Genomic DNA, 20,789 nt, shown 5'->3' on the forward strand with positions numbered 1-20,789 from the left:
CTACTCAGACCACTGCCCAATAGAATTTATAATAAACAAAACCCAGAAAACACGAACTTGGAGACTAAATGGCAATCTGCTAAAATCAGAGGAGGATATTATAAAGAATAAGAAACTTATTAAGGAATATTTTAAGATAAATGACTCAGATGAAGTAACGCAGCAAATAGTATGGGAAGCCAGTAAGGCGGTAATGCGGGGTCACTTTATACAACAGACCGCTCAAAAAAATAGGCAGAGAAGAGAAGCTCTCAACAAAGTCTTAGAGGAAATTAAAATTAAGGAAAAAAGGTTAAAAGAAGCCCCAGGAGACATAAGAATAAAACAAGAACTAGAAATCTTTAAGAAACAAAAGACAAATTTAGAATTGGAAGAATTGGAAAAAAAATTAAGGTATATCAAGCAACAACATTTTCAGCACGCCAATAAACCAGGTAGATGGTTGGCTTGGAGAATTAGAAGGAAAAAACAATCCCAACATATAATAGAAATAAAAACAGAAGGTAAATATTATACTACAGAACAAGAGATAGTTAAACAGTTCTACAAATTTTACAGTAAATTATATACCAAGGACCAAATAAAAAAGGAGGAAATTATGAGTTTTATAGGCAAGCAAAAACTAGCCAAAATAACGGATCAACAAAGGGAAAAATTAAATAAAGAAATTTCTGAGCAAGAAATCAAAAAAATAATTAGAAAAATAGATGGGAATAAAGCACCAGGCCCAGATGGACTCACGGGGATATATTATAAAGTCTTCATTGACGAACTAACCCCTTATTTAAAAAAAATTATGAATAGGATCCTAGATAATAATGAAATTCCAGATTCGTGGAAACTCGCTACAATCACAATGATCCATAAAGAAGGCCAAGATCCCCAAAACGTGAAGAATTATAGACCTATTTCACTTTTGAATCAAGATTATAAAATATTTACATGCATCCTAGCGGACAGATTGAAAGAAGTTCTAAAGGTCTGGATAAAAGAAGAACAATCAGGTTTCCTTCCAGGGAGACAACTAAAAGATAATGTAAGGGAAATTGTAGATATCATTGAATATTATGAAAAAAGTAACAAGGAAGAAATAGCTCTATTAGCGATTGACATGGAAAAGGCTTTCGACAGTTTAAATTGGGATTTTTTTAAAATATTAATTAATGAATTAGATATGGGATATAGATTCAATAATGCTATCAACAAAATATATGAAAAACAAGAGGCCACAATAAGAATAAATTCAATAGAATCAAAAAAATTTAAAATCTCAAAAGGAACCAGGCAGGGCTGCCCCCTCTCCCCTTTACTATTCATTTTTGCATTAGAAACACTAATTAATTCAGTCAGAGAGGACACAGAATTAAAGGGAGCAAAAATTAGAAAGGAACAATATAAGATTAAGGCCTATGCCGATGACCTAATTTGTATCATAGAAGAGCCAGTCAGAACGGTAGGCAATTGGCTAAATAAATTAGAAAATTTCGGGAAAATTTCAGGACTTAAAATAAACAAAGACAAGACCACCTTCCTAACAAAGAATATGACTGAGAAAAGACAGTTCGAATTAACAACAATTTCTGGAATTAAAGTTAGTAAAAAAATAAAATATTTAGGCATAATATTGACAGCCAAGAACTCACAATTGATAGAAAACAATTACGATACGAGATGGAAGGATATTCAGAAGCACTTAGCAACCTGGAAAGATCAGAAACTATCATTCATGGGGAGAATAGCGGCAATGAAAATGACAATTCTACCGAAGATGCTTTTCTTATTTCAATGCATCCCGATAATTAGAAATGCAGTTAGATTCAAAAAATGGAACAAAGATATAAACAAATTTATTTGGTCAAACAAAAAACCTAGAATTAAAAGAGTGTACATGATTGACGAAAAAAAAAGAGGGGGACTGGCACTCCCAGATTTACAATTATATCACGAGGCCTGCGGATTAATGTGGATTCGAGATTGGACTACGCTAAAAAAAACGAAATTATTGACGCTAGAAGGAGTAGACCTCCGCTTTGGATGGCATGCCTATTTATGGTATGAAAAAAGAAAAATAGACAGAAACTTTGGGGATCATTTTATTCGGTCATCCCTAATAAAGATCTGGGATAAGTATAAGAGAAGGATTTTCTTGAAAACACCTCTATGGGTTTCCCCCTTAGAGGCATGTCAAAGAAGAGAAATGGGAGGAATACTCTGGCCAAAATATAAGGATATATTAACCAAAGAAAAGGGAATTTTTGAACCCAAAACACAGGAAATTCTAAGTCAGGATTTTAAGAACATAGGGTGGTTCCAATATGCCCAAATTAAAGAGTACTTTAATATAGATAAGAAGATAGGATTCGAAGACAAAGAAACATGCTGGGATAAAATTATACAATTAGAATCCAAAATTATATCGAAAATTTATAAAAAAATATTAGAGTGGAAGACAGAGCAAGTCAGCATCAAAGAATGCATGACCAAATGGGCGAGAAATATTGGGTACCCAATTAAATTAGAAGAGTGGGAGAAATGCTGGAATAAAAGACTAAAATACACATACTCGGTAGATCTAAAAGAAAACTGGATCAAAATTTTTTTTAGATGGCACCTAACCCCCCAAAAACTCTCTAAAATTTACAAAAAAACCTCCAACAAATGCTGGAAATGTGGAGATCAGGAAGGCTCCTACTATCATTGTTGGTGGACCTGTAAGAGAGCCAAGGAGTTCTGGAAAGAAATACATCAAAATATACAAAAAATCCTGTCAATCAAGATTAATCTAGATCCCAAGATACTGGTACTGGGAATGCTAGACTTGGAGGATAGAAATAAAGAAATTCTATTCTGCTACCTAACTACGGCAGCAAGATTAGTATATGCAAAAGAATGGAGAACGAAAATCAGACCAGAAATAAATGCCTGGTTTAATAAAATTTTGGAAATTATGAACATGGATAAATTGACATACTTACTATCAAACACACAGGGCAAACCAAGAAAAGCGACAAACTGGGAGCCAATGAAAGACTACTTAAGAAATGAAAACTTTAAGGTGATAATATAGATGATAAGTATATACTCTGGATGAGTAACATTGGGCGAGAATTAGGCCTCAGGTCAAAAGAAGGACTGAACTTAAGAGGAAATAGAACAATATCGAATGTATCAAGGAAAAAACAATAACAACACTAGATAATAGATGGAAGTCAATTTTAATGTATATGTGTGTCTTGGTTTTTTTTTTTTTTTTTTTTTTTTTTTTTTGGTTTGTGTCTGTCAAGATGGGAGGGGGTTTTTATGTCCACTTTCTATGTTCAGTTTTGTCTTGTACTGGTTATGACACTGTATTTCACGCAAGATATAAGAGCACAATAAAAATTACTTTTAAAAAAAAAAAACTACTGGAACGCAACCATCCAATAATGGCCTCGAGGCACTGGTGAAAACTGTCGGGTACAGACTCCGGTTGGCCTTCCATCTTTAACACAAGCTGAGTGTCGTCAGCATATTGATAACACTCGAGCCCGAAATCTCGGACCAGCTGAGCAAGTGGTTGCATATAGATGTTAAACAACAGAGGGGAGAGAATGGCCCCCTGAGGAACCCCACAATGTAGAGGGGACCTCTCAGAGACCAGGCCCCCCCTCTCCACTCGCTGTCCACGGTTGTGAAGAAAGGAGGCCAGCCAATTTAAAGCTGTCCCCCTAACTCCAGCAACGGCAAGGCGGTGGGTCAGAAGATTGTGATCGACTGTGTCAAATGCTGCTGTGAGATCCAATAACACAAGCAACACCGACCCGCCCCGGTCAAGCTGGCATCGGAGATGATCTGTGATGGAAACCAATACAGTCTCTGTCCCATGCCCCGCACGGAAGCCAGACTGGAAAGGATCCAGTCCGGCTGTGTCGTCTAGGAACTGCTGCAGCTGCACCGCTACTGCCCTCTCAATCACCTTGCCCAGAAATGAAAGATTCGAAACTGGGCGGTAGCTGGAGGGAACCAAACGATCTAAATCTGGTTTTTTCAGCAGAGGAGAGACCACTGCCTCTTTTAATCCCTCTGGAAAGACTCCTTGCTCAAGGGAGCTGTTTATTATCTTCAGCAGCGGGTCACGTAATCCCTCCAAGCAGGATTTTACTAACCAAGAGGGACACGGGTCAAGGGAGCAAGTGGTTGGTCTAGCTGCAGCTATGAGCCTATCGAGACCCTCTGCGTCCAGTGAGATGAACTGGTCGAGGGTGGGCCCAGCAAGTGGCCACGGAGTCTCAAGTTCTCTCATTGTATCAGTTGTGGCGGGGAGGTCCCGGCGTAGTAGTGAGATCTTGTCAGCAAAATAGCTTTGAAAAGCCTCGGCTGAAGGGGTCTGATCATCACTTTTTGGGTTGGTAGGAACCGTCGTTAGAGATCTAATTATTTTGAACAATTTTGCCGGGCGTGAGCTGGCGGACTCTATCAAAGAGGCATAGTATACTCTCTTTGCTTCGATGGTAGCATGCTCATAGGACTCCATAAATGCCCTGTAAGCTGATCTCGAAGCTCTGTCATGAAGTTCTCGCCACACGCCCTCTAGCCGTCTCTTTTCCCGCTTCATCGATCGAAGTTCCTCGGTGAACCAAGGAGACCGATTTCGGCGGGGTTGGAGAGGGCGTCTAGGGGCGATCTCGTCGAGTGCATTGGACAGCCTGATGTTCCACATGTCCACCTGCACATCGATTGAGTCGTTGACAGGCTCCAGATCCTTCAGAGCATTCTGGAACCTACTAGGTTCCATAAGTCTTCTTGGGCGAGCCCAAATCGGCTCGGCGCCCTTGCCAGGTGGGTAGGCATGCTCCAGCCTGACTCTCAGGGCACAGTGATCCGACCATGGAACCTCTAAAATAGAGGCTTGGGTCACTTGAATTCCTGCGCTGAAGATCAAGTCTAGCGTATGTCCTGCTTGATGCGTGGGCCCAGTACTGCAGAGCAAGAGTCCTAGTGTCTCCATGGTAGACACTAGGTCCATAGCCGCTGCTGAGCAAGAGTCCGTATCAGCGTGGACATTGAAGTCCCCCAGGACAACAAGTCTGGGGAACCACAAGGACCACTCCGACACAGTCTCGAGCAGCTGGGATAGGCTGTCTGCTGGTGCACTAGGCGCACGGTACACCAGCAGAAAGGCCATGCTCTCAGGGGAATCCCACACCAGACCAACACATTCAGTGCCAGAGATGTCCACAACAGGAACTGTCCTAAGAGAAAAGCTTTCTCGGGAGAGCATAGCCACCCCACCCCCCCGCCTCCCACTCCGCATCTGGTGGGTGATTACATAACCTGGAGATGTTATTTCCTGGAGTAGGATCTCGTCCCCCTCTTGGATCCAGGTTTCAGTGATACACACTAGGTCAGCTCCCTGGTCAGTAAGAAAATCTCTGATAGTAGCAGTTTTATTCCTTATGGACCTAGCATTCACCAACACCAGGGTAGGAGGGGAGGAAACTGGTCGCCTGTCATAGGTGCACTTGGGGATAGGCCGCAGGTCAGAGGGGGGCCGAGTCTTCCGTCGACTCACCCTCCCTCTAATATTCGGCCTGCGCCTACCGTCATATCTCCCCCTCCCAGAGATCGTAGGAATTCCCATACACAGACCTACTTCTCTTGGGGGCTCTACAGCAGAAACTAGGTGCCCAATGTTTGACTGGCCCCCTGAAAAGGAGGTGGGGCATGGCCAATTACCAAGTGGTCATAAATAGAGCCCTCAAAGTAATGAGGGGCAGGTGTAAAGGCCAGAACACCCGGCCAGCATTGTGGGTGGGGGGGTGATCTAGGGGACATCAAGTCTAGGTTCCCTCGAGAGTGTTGGGATAAGTTCTTAACTCCACCACACCGAGAGGTCACTCTCTCTTTTATGTCCACAGTTCTGATACTCGAATCCCAGGTACTAGTGTTTTGGGGGCGTGCTCCCTTCTCCATATTAACAGATCTAGAACCACTTGGTGGAACATTGGCCAATTTGTGGGAGAAGGGAGTAGTTGCAGGTCTTGTCCGGTTACCGAATCCTACTCCCCAGAAGATTCTAGTCTTAAATTTCTTTTGATGACAGCCACGTCTCTGAGACCTACGATTTGGAGGCTTACCGGTTCCCATCATTGTATATTTGTCCATGTCTGGGGCTTCAGGTTCTCCAGAGTCTGTGGTCAGACCATCTTGGCCCGCTGCCAATCCAGCACTCTGCAAAGTGCCAGGAACTCCCTCTGCTAGAAAAATAATTTGTTCTGGCTTCTCACCAGAAGTCCGGCGCATATCATGGCAGCGTTTCTGTCTCCAGTCGGTGTGACCCGCACGCCTGTGCCGAAGCTTTTTGGGGTTTGGAGAAGAAGGCATGAGCTCACCGATGGCGTCCCCAAGGTCAGCCGCCATCTTTGGTGCTTGCCTCTTTGACAGGGAGAGGCAGCGACGTCGTTGGGGGCTTCCACAAAAGGGGGGCACTGAAGGAGAGACAGGCACCCGTCCAAGGATCTCTGTCACATCCAATGTCTCTGTCATATCCCGCTTCCATCTCGGGGCAGCATACATGGGAAACAAGCCCAATCCAACAGATATTAAAACTAACCACAGAGTGATGGCATCAGGACAGCGGAAAAAACAACAAAACTACAGGCCCCCCAACCTCGAAATTTGACAACACAATCCATCATCCTCAGCTCTAGGTTGATACAACAAAAAGAAAAGAAAAATAAAGTCTTAATTACAGGGAGAGGAATAATAGTTTTTATCCAATTGCTGCCAGTTTGAAGGCTAAGTTCCACCCACTTGGTCTCCTAGCAACCTACTCAGCCCAGGGGACAGGCACAGTTAGGCCTCACTTTTAGGCCTCTTCCACAGATTATCAGATTTTAACTGGATTATATGGCAATGTAGACTCAAGGCCCTTCGACACAGCTATATAACGCATTTAGAATCTTATATTATCTGCTTTGAACTGGATTATCTTGACTCCACACTGCCATATAATCCACTTCAGTGGGCATTTTATCCAGCTGTGTAGGAGCCTCATATAATCCAGTTCTAAGCAGATAATATAACATTATCAATATACAGTAGAGTCTCACTTATCCAACATAAACAGGCCGGCAGAACGTTGGATAATTAAATATGTTCACTTATCCAACATATTCGCTTATCCAACGTTCTGCCGGCCCGTTTATGTTGGATAAGTGAGACTCTACTGTACTGTATTTACAAATTTACCACCAAAATATCGCAATGAATTTAAAACACTGACTACAAAAACATTGAGTACTAAAAGGCAGACTGCGTTGGATAATCCAGAACATTGGATAAGCGAATGTTGGATAAGTGAGATTCTACTGTAATATGAAATAATTACTGTGATAGAATAATACAGAACAATATAATCTCTAAAACCAGGACAGTAAATAAAGAACAACACTCTGAAAGCAGGGAAATTGGAAATTCCACAAAGGAAACAATCAGGGCCAGCTAACATCTCCCAAGAAACTATTCTTCCAGAAAGGAAGATGAGAAGGGAGTGAAGCAGTGTGTATTACCAAAGTCATTATTATTACTATCATTACTATTATTATTATTATTATTATTATTATTATTATTATTATTATTGTGTTGCTGTGAACTGTGAAAATGAATACAATCTGGCTCCAAGTATTCAAAAACACTAAAATCTGAATATATAAAAATTACTGTGGTATAATATAACAGAATAATACAATCTCTAAAATCAGAACACTAAATAAAGAACAACACTCTGAAAACAGGGGAATTCCACACAGGAAAGAATCAGGGCCAGCTAACACCTCCCAACAAAGAATTCTCATCACCAAAGTCTGGCAAATCCTCTGTTTTCTGAGGGCCACAGACAGTAGACGCACATAAAATATCGCAAAGAACACCACTCTGAAAACAAGGGAATTCCAGACAGGAAACAACCAGGGCCAGCTAACACCTCCCAACAAAAAAATTCACTCAGGGAGGAAACAGCCAGGCTTTAAAGCTGCAAGGCCATTACATGCTAATCATTTTCCCTAATTGCGGCATTCATACTTGCCTCCAACAGACAAAAAAAATCAGAAATATTGTATATTCACAACCTTTAGGAAATAATATCCCCTGATTGCGCAGCTTGTTAAAGCGCTGAGCTGCTGAACTTCTGGACTGAAAGGCCACAGGTTTGAATTGGGGGAGCAGAGAGAGCCCCCACTTTTAGCCTCAGCTTCTGCCAACCCAGAAGTTCAAAAACATGCAAATGGGAGTAGATGAATAGGTACTGCTCCAGCGGGAAGGTAACGGCACTCCATGCAGTCATGCCGGCCACATGACCTTCGAGGAGTCTATGGACAACGCCAGCTCTTCGACTTAGAAATGGAGATGAGCATCAACCCCCAGAGTCAGACACGACTGGACTTAATGTCAGGGGAAAACCTTTACCCTTTACCTTAACTACCACCAATTCCTCAATACTTTATTTCCCATACCACCATACTTCGTCACAGCAACGCGTGGCTGGGCACAGCTAGTAACTCAATAAAATCAAACATTACAGAAGACAATAACATAAAAACAGCATCATCAACAACTAATAATCTGTACTGAAGTATATAACATCCATTCATGAGTATGACATCCATTCACCCATCCATAGGCATTTAGGTGCTATACATAACTTGGGATGAACAATTAGACTTTTAATAGACCAGAACAGAAATTATTAATAGACCAGAACAGAAATATGAGCCTTCTTGCTTTTTCATGTTTTTTCACTAGGAAATTCAGTGGTAAGTAGTACCTTAAACCAGGATGCTCTTTTGTATGTACTGTTATTTTTTGTTTCGAAATTATATGCACCTCTGGATAGGTGGCCAAGATCATTCAAATTAAAGCAGATTCCTTCACATCCATTAAATCATTTTTTAAAAATTACCTTGTATCTGAATTGGTGGCAAAGCAGTGGAAAAAGAAGAAGGGAGATTATGTTCAAATTCCTCAATAAAAAGGAAGGACAGCCGTCCAGAATGACCAAATAATCATCAATTGTATAAGCATCAGTTGTTACCTATCACAATTTACTCCTTTTTTCAATCTCTCTCCTTTTTCCCATAGGGCTAAATATTTTCAAGGAAAGAAGGTGAATGGGGAATTTGAGATCCGTGTGGAACAGGTCAGTGGGCAATAAAATTATCTGTCAAAAAAAGATTCAGGCATGCAATACATATCTGACTTTGCAGGTGTCAGCCATGAGGGGACTTGAATTAAGAAAGCATTTCAAGGCTCTCTTACATCAGATTTAATTTGGTTTTCTGTTATGGTAGTTTGTTCTTTAAGACCTGGAGTGTTTTTCCAGGTGGCTGCTGAGCTGAGTCATGCAACACATTTTAATAATTAGTTGCTGTAAGTCAAAACATGGCCTTTCTGCAAAACAGTTGTTGCTTTTAAGAAAAAAAAACATCTTTTTAAAGCAAGATTGTAGAATATTTTAGATGTCCAAACCATTACCACTCCTGAGAAACAACTCCAGCAACATCGGTTCCCATTTGTTTTCTTCCCAAGTGTTTTGTAGTGCAGTGGTTTTTGACACAAGAACACTTACTCCCAGTTTTAAAACCTACATGTCTTATACATTCTTATAAGATCTCACTTCCCCTTTAACATATTTCAGTTTTTTCTTCCATATTTCTACAGCCTGGTTTGTGAGGAGAGCAAGAAAATGAACCCCCCTCCCTCAGAAACATACTGATTTTGGAATAGAAAGCCTTATAAACTGGTTACTCTTTTCTAAAAACTGCTACAAAAGCTCTCTCATCTTACTTCATGAATAGCTTCAGGTCTGTTGGTTTTGGTTCTTCACTGAATCTCCAAACTTCACACTTGTTATGAAAATAGATTAGGGCTTCCTTCAGGTTATTAGCTCTGAAAATAACTTATTTTCACCAGATGTTGTTTTTAATTTCCTAAACTCTCCCAATATGATCATAATTCGCCTTCAATCCATAGGCACCTCATTAATTTACAACTCATTATAAATCAAGAGATAATTTTGAGCTCTATGGTTCAGCTGGATTTCATAATCTGTTTATCACATCTCCTATCATCAATGTAGATAAAAGATTAAAAGATAGCAAAGTACGATGCCATTAATATAAATTAAAAGTTTATATTGACTAACTTATTCCACTAAGTCAGTCGTTCTGAACATTTGGCCCTTTAGATGTTTTAACTTCAGTTCCCCAAATCCTTGAGCATTATTCTCTGAGCATTCACTATTGGCTGTGGTTTCTGGGAAGTCCAAAACATCAGAAAGACCTGTTGTTAAGAATCATTGTCCATTAAGACATCCTTGTATATCCTTGAAGGCTGTTGGATATGTATGAGAGTAGTGCCTCACACTGAAGAAATTGTGTTGTTGAAGGCTTTGATGGCTGGGATCACAGGGTTGTTGTATGTTTTCCAAGCTGTATGGCCATGTTCTAGAAGTATTCTCTCCTGACGTTTCGCCCACATCTATGGCAGGCATCCTCAGAGGTTGTGAGGTATGGAGAAACTAAGCAAGGAAGGTTTATATATATCTGTGGGAAGTCCAGGGTGAGGGAAGAACTCTTGTCAGTTGGAGGCCAGCGTGAATGTTGCAGATAATCACCCTAATTTGCATTGAATGGCTACATCTACTAGCTACTTTCTGCCTGGGGGCATTCTTCATTAACTGCCCCTAGTTTCCATGTCTCAGAGTGTTGCTTCTTATTTGCTGTTCTGATTTTAGAGTTTTTTAATACTGGTAGCCACATTTTGTTCATTTTCATGGTTTCCTCCTTTCTGTTGAAGTTGTCAACATGTTTGTGAATTTCAATGGCTTCTCTGTGTAGTTTGACATGATAGTTGTTGGAGTGGTCCAGCATTTCTGTGTTCTCAAATAATATACTGTGTCCAGGTTGGTTCATCAAGTGCTCTGCTATGGCTGATTTCTCTGGTTGAGTTAGTCTGCAGTGCCTTTCATGTTCTTTGACTCGTGTTTGGGCGCTGTGTTTGGTGGTCCCTATGTAGACTTGTCCACAGCTGCATGGTATACGGTAGACTCCTGCAGAAGTGAGAGGATCCCTCTTGTCCTTCGTTGACCGTAGCATTTGTTGGATTTTCTTTGTGGGTCTGTAGATGGTTTGTAGGTTGTGCTTCTTCATCAGTTTGCCTATGTGGTCAGTGGTTCCCTTGATGTATGGTAAGAACACCTTTCCTCTGGGTGAATCTTTGTCTTGACTCTCATGGCTTGTTCTTGGCCTTGCAGCTCTTCTGATGTCTGTGGTGGAGTATCCATTGGCCTGTAGAGCCCAGTTTAGGTGGTTTAGTTCACCTTGGAGGAGGTGAGGTTCACAGATTCTTTGTGCACGGTCTGTCAGGGCTTTGATTGTGCTTCTTTTTTGACTTGGGTGATGGTTGGAGTTTTTATGAAGGTATCTATCTGTGTGTGTAGGTTTTCTGTAAACTGTGTGGCCCAATTGTTGATTGGATTTGTGGATGACCAGAACATCTAGAAATGGCAGTTTTCCTTCCTTTTCCTTTTCCATGGTGAATTGGATGTTTGGGTGGATGCTGTTAAGGTGGTCCGGGAACTTCCTGAGCTCTTCCTCTCCATGGCTCCAAATGGTAAAGGTGTCATCAACATATCTGAGCCATACAGTTGGCTTTTTTGGCGCTGTTTCTAGGGCTTGTTTTTCAAAGTGTTCCATATAGAAATTTGCTACTACTGGGCTGAGAGGGCTCCCCATGGCCACTCCATCTTTCTGTTCATAGAAATTCACAAACATGTGGACAACTTCAACAGAAAGGAGGAAACCATGAATATGAACAAAATGTGGCTACCAGTATTAAAAAAACTCTAAAATCAGAACAGTAAATAAGAAGCAACACTCTGAGACATGGAAACTAGGGGCAGTTAACAAAGAATGCCCCCAGGCAGAAAGTAGCTAGTAGATGTAGCAGTTCAATGCAAATTAGGGTGATTATCTGCAACATTTACGCTGGCCTCCAACTGACAAGAGTTCTTCCCTCACCCTGGACTTCCCACAGATATATATAAACCTTCCTTGCTTAGTTTCTCAGGAGAAACTACTTCGTCAGGAGAAAATACTTCTAGAACATGGCCATACAGTCCGGAAAACATACAACAACCCCAAGAAATTAATTGTTTTCTATATAGATTGTGGCTATTATGGTTAAATGGGGTTAGACTACATGACCTTCAGGATTTTCTTCTAACTCTACAGTTCTGTGGTTTTGTGATTTAACAGTTAGTCACTGCACACATAGATATGAGGGTTATTATATCAAACAGTTGGATGAAAATAAAATGAAATAATAATTGCAACAGCCTGGTACCTTGGCTTTCCTGCTGTCTGACTCACAGCAAATAACAATGTGAAGACATTTTAGCTGCTGTTTATTCATTGTAATTCTTGGCTGCTTTTTTAAAAAAAGAAGAGCCAAACAGTCATTTCTGAACAAAGCTGGAGGTGTTATCTGGAAAAGCAGAGGCAGAATTTCTTATATAAACCCACTTATTTCTTGTGTCTCTTTGACATCTTTTGCCAAATTGTTTTTACATGACATATGGGGTGATACTTTGAGACAAGCCTGGTCAAAGGAAGTGAGTATACAGATTGTGATTGCTGATCACTTTGTCCTTACTACTTTTCTACCTATCTATCTGTTTGACACTGTTAACCTGGAGAAGAGAAAGTTAAGAGAGCAAATTTGTTTTCTCCTGTTCTAGAGATAAGGACATGGGTTCAAACCACAGGAAAAGAGTTTCCACCTGAATATTAGGAAGAACTTCCTGGCAGAAAGAGCTATTTGGCAGTGAAATATGCTGCCTTGGAGTGTCAAGGAATCTCCTTCTCTGAGGTTCCTTTGGGGGTTCTTTGACTGTGTATTCTGCATGTCAGGGGTTTCAACTGCATGGCCCTTGTCTCTTTTAACTCAATAGTTCTATGACATATTTGATAAACTGTGAAGCACTGAAATAAAATGAAAACTGGAATCATGCAATGGGGACAGAATGGAAGACCAATTTATCCTTTCTTCATTTTTCTGTGCAGAACCAAAATTGTCTTCTGTGTTTTAAGCATGCTGACAGATAGATGTCAGTCATTGGCAGGGGTTAACTACAGGAATCAGTAAGTTGCCTCCTATGAGAAAGAGGAATGGCAGTCCATAATACTGTAAGGAAACAGTCACCTCAGAAATAAAGTAGAACAATTATCAGTTTGCCATCAATTCTTCCCACCTCCACAAATTAAAAATGGCTTTAGATTGATTGTGGAGATTGAATAGGCATGATTATCAGTAATAGTCCAATAAATAACCAACAGAAACAGCTTTTTTTGGTTCTGACTGATACTTCACAAAACCTGAAGAACCATTTTGGAGCTTCTTCATTGTGGTCTGTGCATCATACAAATTGGCCTCAAGCCTTTTAGGAATCCTGCCCCTCTCCTTCCTTGGCAAACATGGTTCTGCACAATAAAGCTACTTGCTTTACAGTTGTTTTATATCTGCAATTGAAGCAACTTTGTGTTGCAACTTTGTGGAGAGTTCTCCACACACAAAATAGTTTAGTAATTGTTTCTTTCCTCTTCTTCATTAGTTTTTAATTGTTGATATTCTCTAATGTTTTTAAAAAAACAAAGTTTGTTAAGATAGATTCTTCCAATTTTACTACTTTTTTCTGGACTTAAGCCCAAGCGTCTTTTCATCTTATATGGTCTTCACGGCACTGTTTACAAAACATACATCATGTGAACGCAAAATTTCCCTCCACATCATTACTCCTAGGATCCTAGAACAAACCATCCTGAGCTTGAAGTAATTAGAAATCGCAGTGATGTCTTGTGGATTAGGTGGAAGGATTTGTTCCTTTGAAATGACTCATTGTTTCAACCATCCACGTTTGTCAAACACTGTTGGTTGGACTCCAGAGTAAAAGCAGATATAGAGAAGTGTTATCTTCTGTTTCTTCTTGACTTGCCCCACCACTCTAAGGAAACACACTAATTACACATTTGTATGATGCACAGAGACGACCATGAAGAAGAACAGGTGATTTGCCTGTAACTGTGGTTCTTTGGGCATGTATGCTGGCACAAGAACCCTACCCACTCCCCTGTTTTGCAGGTCCATGTTGGACTATGGAACTAAAGGAGGAGTATCTTTGGAGTGCAGAAGCGTGCGTGTCAGGAAGGAGAAGTCAGGGTTCTCATAAAAGGTACTCAACTTGAGAATTTCATAGCTATCCACTAAAAAGAAGCATAATTACAGATAAGCAGCCTATTTCTACTTTAGTTCATAAAATGCATATTCTTATATAAAAGAGAAAAGAAACAAAAGAAGAAAAAATAGTCAAATATCTTTAATAATTTTCTATCCTGTATTAGTCTGCTACTCTGTGTTGGAGTCACTCTTGTTTTTAGAAAAAGAACACAGAATAAATCTTTAAATAATCCAATGGCTTGTAGATTCTGACCTGTTCAACTCTACTAACCAGTACAGTTATTCATTGTTTTCAGATCTTGAAATACCACGAAAGTTTTGCATCTAAAACAAGCATAAATCTCTAATGTTATGTTTAGAGCTATTCAATGGCATGGCAACAAACTTCAGATGCAGTTCTACATAAAAGTTTTCACAAAAGGATTTTATGTCCTATTCAACTGATATTTTGAATCTTTGTTCCTGATCATTCTTAATTCCTTTTTTATTTATTACTGCAATAAACGTAACCCAGAAATCTCATATTAATGTTGACTCTTAAACACATACTTAATGTTTTCTGTGTAAAACATTACTCACTAGATTTGTTGCCATCTTGTAGAAATTTAGTTGGAACAAACATTATATTTGAAAGAGAAATTTGCAAATAGGCCAGTCTATTTTGTCCAAAACTCTTAGTATCGAATAACCCTCTTTTTGTACTCTTTCATTCCAGGCAGAATTTTCAGAAATCAATTTGGCTGCATATGTAACTACTGGCTGTATGGTGGATATGCAAGTCACAAGGAATGGCACCAAAGTGGTCAGGTAACAAAATAGTAGTTTTTTTGCTCTTTACATCTAACTTTTTGGAAAGTCTAACTGGCATGGGATGACTGACATGATGGAATTGTGTCTGGATAATTTGCTAGTTGTTAATTGTGTTTGTACATACAAAGAGAGGGACAGAGAGACAAGTAGACTATTGTGATTGAGAAAAAGATTGTTAAATTATTGGAAAATGAATCCATTTGTTTTTCAAATTACTGTTTTATCTCATTTGTCCATATCTAAATAGATGTGATTTTTTTTAAAAAAAAGATTTTTAGAATCTCTAGACATTTCACCAACAGTTAAATACCTCAGAGCCTGCCTGTCTGAGCACACCTTTTGCACCAATTCCCATCTTTCTCTCACATGGTTTTCTCCCAATCCGAAGAAACTATAACCCTCTTTACTACAAAAATGTTGATACCACATAAAGCCATTTGGATTAGGGGTGGAGTTGGTTGAAACTGCATCTGTGCATCTTTGGGATGTAGCTAAATTACAATGACTCATTTTGCTTTGTGTTCATATTAATAAATTCTGAAAAGTACCCTCCACTTGTGAATTTTGACACTTGCTCCAAATGTATTATATTGTTGAAATGCTATTCTCAACGGCATTTCTCCTCTATTTTGGGTGTTAATATAGTTCATCTTTTTCCACATACATCCAATCTTACCCTGTTTCCCCGAAAATAAGACAGGGTCTTATATTAATTTTTGCTCCCAAAGATGCACTAGGTCTTATTTTCAGGGGATGTCTTATTTTTCCATGAAGAAGAATTCACATTTATTGTTGAACAACAAAATGAACATTTATTATATACTGTAAAGTAGTTGTCATCACAAACCAGCATAACCAGACAAACTATGAATCCTATCAAGAATTTCTTGTTACTACCATTATTTACATGTACAACAATCTATGGTACCTCTTGCAATTTAGGTTTCACAAGGTTTCCACGCTGATTTCTCTCTATTCTAGTTTCAATGTAGTCATGAATGATGAATAATATAATATACTATAATAATAATATGATAATATAATAATAATATAATTATATACAATATATTAATGAGATAATATAATATAGGATATAATAATAACAGAAAATGATAATAATATGGTATTAATAGGATCTATATATATAAAAGAGTGATGGCATCAAGGCAGCGGACAAAACAACAAAACTACAGGCCCCCCAACCTCGAAATTTGACAACACAACCCATCATCCACGCCTCTAGGTTGATACAACAAAAAGAAAAGAAAAATAAAGTCCTAATTACAGGGAGAGGAATAATTGTTTTTATCCAATTGCTGCCAGTTAGAAGGCTAAGCTCCGCTCACTTGGTCTCCTAGCATCCTACTCAGCCCAGGGGACAGGCACAGTTAGGCCTCACTTAGGCCTCTTCCACAGATTATCAGATTTTAACTGGATTATATGGCAGTGCAGACTCAAGGCCCTTCCACACAGCTATATAACCCATTTATAATCTTATATTATCTGCTTTGAACTGGATTATCTTGACTCCACACTGCCATATAATCCACTTCAGTGTGCATACTAAACATAAAGACAACCAAACAACAGACATTCAATATCACCACTACCTCAACAATTTCTCACCAACACCACCAGACAACGCCACAGCAACGCGTGGCCGGGCACAGCTAGTAATATAATAATGGGATATAATAACAGAATAGCATAATAATATAATAATAATAGGATAATATAATAGAATAATAGAATGGAATAGAATGATATAAAATATATTAATAGGATAATATAAAATGGAATATAATAATAATAACAGAATATGCTAATAATAATAAAATAATAATATGATAATATAATAGAATAATAGTATAGAATATAATGATATAAAATATATTAATAGGGTAATATAAATGGAATTTAATAATAACAGAATAATAATATAACAATATGGAAATATAATAGAATAATAATATAATAATAATATAATGATATAATAATAATAATAGAAAAATATAATATAATGATTTAAAATATATTAATAGGATAATATAATAATGGGATATAATAATAGTAACAGAATATGATGATAATAATATGGCAATAGAATAATAGTATAAAATAATCAGTTTCATGGCATAGGATAGGAAGATGAGAGGAGAATCCCAATGCGTCCTGTACCTTTAAGGAGCAAAAGCCCTCTTCCTTCCCTCCCTCCCACCCTCCCTTGCCCTGGCTCCAGGAGCCAATCAGAAGCCTCTGGGAAGCAAGGCAGCATGGCCAGGAGGGAGATGGAAGGAAGGAAGAAACGGCAGCGCAGTAGCAGCCACGGAAGGTTTTTCAAGCCTCGGCTGGGGACAGGCAAGGCAGGCAGGCAGGGAGGGAGGGAGGCACAGAAAGCAAGCACTTTCCCTCCCTCCCTCCCTCCCTCCGGTGTGTGTATGAGTGCTGGTTCTGCCCGGCAGCCATGCTTCCCAATGGAACTCTGCTGCAGCCTTAGTTGCTAGGTCTTACTTTCAGGGGAGGCCTTATATTTGGCAATCCCCTCAAACCCCTGCTAGGTCTTATTCTTTGGGGAGGTCTTATTTTCGGGGAAACACGGTATTGACCTATAGTGCTATATCTGATAGAGCGGACTTTTATGGACAAAATGGTGTAAGATACAGCAGACAATTGGATTAAATAGCAGTGTAGGTTGATGAAATCAAACTGGTGAAGGCAAAGAAGAAGGATAACAATGCTGCAGATGAGCAGTCAAGAAAACAGGGTGGCACTAGTCAGCATCAAACCAGAAATGTTTCAGAGAAGTATTTGGTTCAGCACATCAGATATATAATTCTTGAAGAAAACCTGGATATTAAAACACATGGCTTTTTACTCTAGCAAAAACAATGTATTTGCTGATGTGTAGTTATCTAGTAGACAAATCTTGAACCAAGCTGAGAGTATTTTTATTCAATCTAGTTTTGTCTGTTCACTCAGGGAGAGAGAAGTTGAATTGTTTGTGGACCAGGCTGTGTGTTTGGGATGACATTCTTGCATACGTGGCCCAGGGCGCATGTGTTTTGATATATATCTGTTCTGACATACTGCTGCAAATGCTCAGCATTTGTTCAACACATGTGCTGATTTGGCCCTTAGGAAACTCAGCAGGACCGTCTTGTGTTACCACCCTTGCAGTAATTTAGTAGGCACTAGGTGGGGGAGACAGAAGAGATTCACACGCTTTGCACTGTCAGTGTGCTTTTAATGGTACTGCTGGAAAGATTTCCTGACTTTCCCCCTTCTCTTTTCTAAATTCATGTTTAAAAATTCTCATAACATTCAAACTAATCTGTGTGGAGGCAGGAAACAGATTTCTGTCCAGTGTTCCAGTCTGAACTCCCACCTCTCATTGTATTTTGTAAATGTTACCCAATTTTAACCTATGGCAAGTTAAGGGCAGACAGGAAGCAATAGACAATGCAATTCTATACTTCATTACCAGAGGCATTTATATAACATTATCATGTATATATTAATAGGTACAGACTCTTTCTATCTCTGAACGTGATCTGCATATACTTCATACATATTTTTAAACAATTAATCAAACACTCTCTTTACTTTTAGGTTTCTCATCTGATATTAAGTTTTTTTCTAAAAAAAAATCTCACATTATTCTTAAAAAAGATATAACTTTTTATACACATACATGCAAATGAAAAATATATGAAATATTATACCCTCCCAGCATAATTATATAGCTGTATCCTTTACTGAAACCTGTATGCAAACTGAGGCCGCTTCCAGATATAACTTAAATGTGCACTGAAGCGTGTTTAAGAAACCCACTTCAGCACAGTCTGCACACATACCCCCCAAACCTGGGCTTTGGGGGGGGGCTGTCCCCATTTCAGCTCAGTAACTACCAACCCGCCCACAAAAAAAGCCTGAAAAGAAAAGAAAACCTTACTGCGCTACCATTAGGCCTCTCTGGAGCGTCCTGGACTGTACCAATGACGCACCAGGAGTCAGGGGGGCCCAGGAGCAATTCCCCCCTGCCTCCTGGTGCATCATTGGTGCGGTCCAGGAGGCTTTGGAGAAGCCTAATGACAGCGCAGCAATGCTTTCTTATCTTTTAAGGCTTTTGGAGGGGTTGGGGGTGCCCTCTTGGCTTCTCTCAGCTCATGGGCCCCAAATAAGTGAATTTGGCTGTGGGGACAAACTACTGGGATTGCGGAAGCAGTTCCAGTAGTCTGTCCACACAGAGCTCATGTCCCATTAGAACCAGGCCTTCCAGAAAAGCCCAAATCTAATAGGGTTTCTAAATAATTCACAACAAAGCAGGGTTTGCAGCTTTGTCTTGAATCATTTCGCTTTTACCTAAGGCATCATTTGGACACCTCAGGTAAAAATCCAACAGGGTCCGGGATATGAGCTCTATCTGAAAGAACCCTTACTTGGGAGTGAATCTCATTGAACACAGGCCTAATCTAGATAATTTTAACAGTGGAAGTTACTTTTTAAAAATTGAAATTCTAAAATTACTATTTTAGGCTTTCAGAACTATAACTGTGATTGCAGTTTAGTGTGAATACTAAAATTGTGTTTATATTTCGGAGTCATGGGTCAAAACCTTGTTTGGGAATTCAAAGTAGACCTGTGGGGGATCTCTATAATTTTAATAGTTGCAAGATAGTGCTTTAGTTCATTAATAACACACCTTTATACTATCTGAGCTAAACATAACGTAGCTGGGACCACATTTTAATGTGTTCAGAACAATAATAAGTTTAGAGATCCATTAGAGATCCAGTGGGATTTTGTGGTCTTTCACTATTATGGCATACAAAGAAATAAACCAAAAAGAAAGAAACTTGTAGACCTTTCTAAATCAACATCAGATTTCTTTTCCTGATTCTCAGTGAGACAAACAGCAAAAGGGTAGTAAGTCAGTCCTGAAGGAGAATTCTGCAAAGCAAGGAGTAAATCTCCTTGAAGTGATTGTGTTGGTACTATGAGGGAGTGGTTTAATGCTGAGGTCTTTGTTTGCATATCAGCCTTTTTATCGAATCGGATGGTTTAAAATTCCCTGTCATTCAAAACAAAAGAGAGGTCGAGAGTTGTTCTATTTCTTCATTATAAACCCATTCATCCTTTAATTAAAAGTGACTTCCCTATTGATTCTAGTTGCTCAGTCCTAGTTTGTAATCTTGACAGGGTTGTGACCCTGTTGGACTAGAATACTAGTTTGCCCATGACCTAAATATATATCCTTATTACCAATTTCATTGCAGCATATTTATCACAGGAATGTCTAACTCTTTTGCAACTTTATACACTTATAGCAGCAATAGTATAAACAAATATGCCAATAATATAATAATTATCAGAACTTAAAAGAGAGATAATAGAAGCCAAATTAGTGCATTTTTGATCAAAAGCAGTTTTCCTTAGTGTCAAAGGGTATTTCCATGTATTAGGTTCCATGTATTAGCTCATTTGCTAGGGAAATCTACCAAATTAATTGTCAAGAGTCAGACGCCAGCCAGTTAGATAAATTCAGTTCATTCAGTAATAACTCAAAAAAGCTCAACAAAAGGTCCTGGGAGCTTGCAACACTTTAACTTCAGTGTGATAAAACAGTCTGAAACTAAGAAACCCCAAAAACACAAACCGGAATATAATCCGGATTATCCGGAGATATAATCCGGATTAAAACTAAATTG

General features: G+C 39.2%; 1 protein-coding gene across 2 annotated transcripts in view; it reads left to right on the plus strand.

Annotated features, from left to right (window-relative positions):
* syn3 (synapsin III) overlaps window positions 1-20,789 on the plus strand; it is a 243,065-nt gene that overhangs the window by 41,160 nt on the left and 181,116 nt on the right. For both annotated transcript variants that reach the window (XM_003220928.4, XM_062983019.1), the window contains exons 3-4: window positions 9,118-9,175; window positions 14,987-15,078. In XM_003220928.4, coding sequence (XP_003220976.2) covers window positions 9,118-9,175; window positions 14,987-15,078 — 150 coding nt within the window. The remainder of the gene's footprint in view (window positions 1-9,117; window positions 9,176-14,986; window positions 15,079-20,789) is intronic.

Source organism: Anolis carolinensis, chromosome 5 (assembly GCF_035594765.1).
Source record: "Anolis carolinensis isolate JA03-04 chromosome 5, rAnoCar3.1.pri, whole genome shotgun sequence".
NCBI lineage: Eukaryota > Metazoa > Chordata > Lepidosauria > Squamata > Dactyloidae > Anolis > Anolis carolinensis.